We start from the raw sequence: 5,473 nt of genomic DNA on the forward strand, positions 1-5,473 counted from the left end.
TTATTGATAGATAAATAATATATAAAATTAATCTTTTTAAATGTTTTTAAAATATATAAATTATAATTTATTGATATAGAATTATAGATTATGTTCTTATTAGCTTTTGATGAGCCGAGTTTAAACTTAAGAAATATGCTCAATTGTTAATGAATTGAGTCGTAAACCAAGTTCAATTTTTATAAGTCGAACTTGAGTTTGGTCTAACTCGATTCACTTCTAACCTTAACGTCAAAAGACAATAATGAAAAAATAACTAGTAATTGAACATGTTAAAAATTTTTAAAAACCTACAACTGTTTTTATATGAAATCAAAGTTAAAATTATTAAATTATATTTAATTAAATATATTAAATAATTTAATAATTTTTATTAATTTTATATAAAAATAACTAGAGCCTTCATTTAAAATTTTATATTTAAGTGTAATATATATAAAAATTATTTGTTTAATATTATATAAATGAACAAAAAAGTATTTTTAATATTTATAAGAATAAATTACTAATGTATTTATTTTATTATATATTTTAGAAAATAGAATTCTAATTTTATAATATCTTAATGCCGGTGAAAAAGAGTTCTTTGAAAAAAGAAAATATAAAAACGAGCTCTATATATAACAGTAATTGTATTTATGAATAAGTTATTTTTTTTTATCTTGAGCTAGAATTTCTTTAAATAAATGTTTTCTGAGTAATGGGTGCTTGCTTAGGCTGTGTTTATTTTTCGAGAGTGAAACTAAAATTGGGGACTTTAGACTGTGTTTGGTTCTTATTTTTTAAAATTTGAGATAGAAATACAAAGATATAAACAGTAAAACATATAAATTATACATAAATATATTTATATTTGTATTTGACAATTACGATAGACAGAAGATAAATTACAATAAATATTACATATATAAGATAGAATTTAAATTTTTAATACTTACTTAAGTAAAATTAAAGAATTAACTACTATATTATCGCACAGCTGGACTAAATATATCCCAAGCAGCTATGCTGGACAGTGCTAATAGATTGCTAAGCTTAATGCCATTGCCAGCGTTTTCAAATTAACTGGGCTGTTAAGGGAGACTATAGTGAGCCCAATTGTTATGGCTCAGAGCCCAGTCCAGATACCAGACCCAACTAACTAAAATTTAGAAGCCATGTCAAAACCGACAAAAAGCAAAGGAATAAAGGATTGTACTCCCATCATAAAAAAAAAAGGATTGTACTCCTCTCTCTCTCTCTTAGTCGGACTTTCAATAAGTTGTTGCCGTTGCACATCCCAAAGTAATTAATAATCATCAGACCGAAATACAAAAAAAAAAAAAATACTAATAATCACCAGACTCAAAAAAACATCGGTTATTGACTTATTGAAAGTAATGTTTTCTTGTTTGACCATTTTTTTAAAAAAAATAATCTATAAAAATGGTTCATGAACTCCAAGTACGATGATGTACAGTTGGAGATAAGTCTTAAAGTAGTCCTTAAAATTGCACTCGAGTATCAAAATGATTCCTGAAATTAATAATTTCTCAAATTCATTTTTAAAATTGCACTCCAAGACTCATAATAGTCCTTGAAATAATTTCTATCCATCTTTGCTACCGAAAATCTGAACTGGACTGAAACAACGTCGTTTTGTATTTATTTAAAAAAATAAAACCTAATCCCCAATAGGATGTCGTTTTATATTTATAAAAAAAACTAATCCTTATCTTCGCCAATTCTCTTCTTCACTTATGTTCTTCTTCTTCTTCAATTTCATAGAAGCAACAACAACATCTTCAGAACTAACAAAAATCACAGAATTGAAAAAAATTAACAATTACAAAAAATCACAAAAAAGAACCAACAACAATTAGAAAAGATCAATTAACCTAAATAACCAGCATCAATCAACCTAAATAACAACAATCACAAAAAACAGCAACAATTACAGAATCAAGAACACAAAAAATCAACCATGACAGCTGCATTAAAACACAATCATCAGCAGCAATAATCATCCAAAATATTAAACAATAATGATTTAATAACTAAAAAATTAAAAAAACTCACTTTTGCTGCAGAGAAGAGAAGAAGGATGCAGAGGGAGATAGAGAGGAGAACAGAGAGCAAACGGCGATAATAGGGAGGGGCTGTCAGCCGGAACAATGGAGAGCGCCTGGAGCTGACCGTGAGAGACATTCTATTTGTGGCCTGGAGCGCCTGCCTCGTTGTGGAGTTATTGGTGGGCTTTGGAGTTGTCGGCGAATGCGGCGGGCTTGAGAGCGAAGACGGCAATGACGAAGGGTTGGGGCGGTTGACGGAGCGCTTGAAAACAGTGAGAAAGTGTGAAATCTGGACGGCGAGATCAGAGAGCACCTCGATCTCGTCGTGGTGCGAAGAAGCAGATTGAGAACGTGAAAGATTAGGTTGGGGAGGGACGATTGGTGCGGCACCAAAATGGAGGCCGACGACAGAGAGGGTTGAGGAAAGCTTACTTGTGAGGGAGAGAAGGGGAAGAAAAAGGGCAGATTGGGGAAGGGGAAAGGGAAGGGTTGGGGAAGGGAAAGGGAAGGTTCAGGAAAAGGGTGGGGTTTAGTGTGTTTTATTTATTTATTTTTTTAAATAAACGTAAAACTACGTCGTTTCCAATGTTCTTTTCTTTTTTTTTTACTTCTCAAAACGACGTCGTTTTAAGATTCTGACGAACAGAAAATTTCTCAAGAATTACTATGAGTCCCGGAGTGTAATTTTAAGAACGAATTTGAGAAATTATTAACTTCAGGGATTATTTTAAGACTCGAGTGCAATTTTAGGGACTACTTTAGGACTTATCTCGTACAGTTGAGAATGAAAAAATATTCAATCATTCTCACTCAAATATATACAGATACCTTAAATGAAAGAAAAACTACTTTTATATATATATAGAAGAAGAAAAAAATAATGTATGTGAGATCAATTTGTATGGTAAAGTGGGAACAGCAAACTATCTTCTCATAATTATTAGATCCTTCAATTTAAAATAGGGAATTTAATAGTTGTATAAATAGAATTTTGATCCTTTAAGTGGATGAGTAATCTGACCACTCGACCAACGCAAGTTGGTTTGACTCATATATATTATTAACGTATTATACAAAATGATAAACACATACTAGCTACTTCATTAGAGAAAATTAAGTTGATATTTTCTTTTCCTTTTTTTTGTTGGTACTTAGTAGTGATGCATATGGAAGAGTGAAATGAGAGTTGAAGTTGAATTAGGTTTGGAGTTGATTGACGTGATGGTGTTGAAGGTTATGGCTTTAATGTGGTGTTAAGAAATAAGAATGCAAAACAAAATAATTGAATGTCCTTTTGATGTGGATAATGAAACGTAACTATGTATGTATGTACTATGTACTGGTTGGGTTCCCTTACTTCCTCATCTCTTCCCTTGTCCATTTTTGTTAGTAAAGTAGCTTTACCACTCTTTCTTTATTTTGGCAACTGAATGCTGATGCCAAGTACCTTACTTGAAAGCTCTCCACTTTGATCCTACTTATAGCATTACCATTCCCCTTCTCTAACCAGATTCCTTTGCTTCCTGCATCACTATTTATCTTATCTTACAACCACTTCTCATCCCTCAAAAAATAAAGTTAGGGTTTTTCTTCACTATATGCAGATCTATGTTCTCTTCCTCCAACCCTTCTTCTTCCTCTTCTTCTTACCCTCCTCTTCTTCATCCCTTCTATGTTGATGATTCTCACAATGATAGCAATGCTTTTGTTGTTGCTAATAGTGATGGAAGTATGTTTGACCCATCTTCATCTCTTGGTACTACTACTCATCAAGCTCCATTACTGTTCCCAGCAGCAACAAATCTGAATGTTGCTGACTATGCTGCCATGCTCCAAAGGGACTGTTCTTATTATGATTATGGTGGTGGTGCTAGTGCTGGTGGTGTTGTGGGTGGTCATAATGGTCTGAACTTGTTGACAAAGAAAGGGAAGAAAGACAGGCACAGCAAGATTTTTACATCTCAGGGTTTGAGAGACAGAAGGGTGAGGCTTTCAAGCGAGATTGCTAGAAAGTTCTTTGATCTTCAGGACATGCTTGAGTATGACAAACCCAGCAACACCCTCCAATGGCTCTTCACTAAATCTGAGAATGCTATCAGAGAGCTTCAAAGAACCAAGCAAGCTAATCCCACCACCTGTTCTCATCATGATCATCACACCTTCTGCTTCACCTGCTTCTCATCATCAAAGGACAAGAGATTCCCTCCTCCAGATTCATCAGATCCTCATCATCATCATCATCAACTTATGGATGTTGAGCTTCAAGACCCTAATCTACTAAGAACCAATTTCATGAGCCTTGAGATCCCTCAACATCAGGAAGCTAGTTTCAACAACATTAATAACAATAACAACCACTCCCCTCCCAATTGGAATTTATACCAATGATGCCACTATATATTAATGGAAACTTGAGCATGAATCTCTATTCAGGTATATATATTGATGTACAAATAGTGTTTAATGATTATTTTGCAGTTTGAATAGTGATACATGTTTAATTAATGTGTTTGTAGAGCTTCAAATCTTGGAAAGTCTTGGGAGGAGTGCACACCAACAATAATAATCATCATCATTCACCAGGGAGGGAGCAGTAGCATAAACAGTGATGTGTGGAATATATATATAATATGAGATATCAGTAGAATGAGTCATATTCTCAAATCTAAATTACTTAGCTTTGACAAGGACTCATCTTCATGGATCGATGCATATTTTTCCTGCTGCCCTTTCTCTATCAGTAACTTTTTTTCCTGCCTTATAATTTCTCACTTTAATTACTTCTGTTTGCAATGTTTTTCCGCTTATCATTCTTGCTTGCTTGTTTCTGGTGATGATGATAATGATCAGCCAATGGCACAAATTAAGATAATGTTTCTGAGATCTGACAAAAGCTAGAAATATATCATGTTACTATGTATGTATTAGAAGATTGTAATATATCGGAAACAGTAGTATTTCAAACATTGCTTGATGGGATCAATCATATAGTGAAAAACTTCAACTCCATTATAGATTATTATATTAAAGGGAACAATGATCGCATAAGTAAATACTAATGTAGAGAAAATTTAAATTATCAGTATTTTTTCAGCTAATAATTTCAACTAACATTCTTAATTAGTTGGTTTTCTTATATTGACACTATGTGTTATATACAAAACTCTTAGTCATGTATTATGATTCATTTTTTCTGTTCATATATATAACAGTGTTTGCAAGTTATCAAAAATTAATCTAGCTAATACTTTTTGAATTAAGCAATGTGGATGGGAGCAATATCCATGTTTGAATTGTGATGATTTACCACACTTTTTGCTTTCAAGTTCTCTCATTCATTGGGAAGGTTCATCTTCTCCTTTCAAAGCTCCAAGATGAATATATATACATGCATCGTTTATTGCTGAACCACCAAGATCTAT

The 5,473-nt window shown here is 32.6% G+C and overlaps 1 protein-coding gene across 1 annotated transcript; it reads left to right on the forward strand.

Annotated features, from left to right (window-relative positions):
- The first annotated feature begins 3,393 nt into the window (after nucleotides 1-3,393).
- On the forward strand, nucleotides 3,394-4,933 carry LOC110280998 (transcription factor TCP3-like). Its single transcript, XM_021142360.2, has 2 exons — nucleotides 3,394-4,484; nucleotides 4,568-4,933. Exon 1 carries the CDS (start codon nucleotides 3,660-3,662, stop codon nucleotides 4,437-4,439), a length of 780 nt encoding a protein of 259 aa, XP_020998019.1. The 5' UTR covers nucleotides 3,394-3,659; the 3' UTR covers nucleotides 4,440-4,484; nucleotides 4,568-4,933.
- Nucleotides 4,934-5,473: the final 540 nt, after the last annotated feature.

The sequence above is a fragment of the Arachis duranensis genome, chromosome 5, assembly GCF_000817695.3.
Source record: "Arachis duranensis cultivar V14167 chromosome 5, aradu.V14167.gnm2.J7QH, whole genome shotgun sequence".
In the NCBI taxonomy this organism is placed as follows: Eukaryota; Viridiplantae; Streptophyta; class Magnoliopsida; order Fabales; family Fabaceae; genus Arachis; species Arachis duranensis.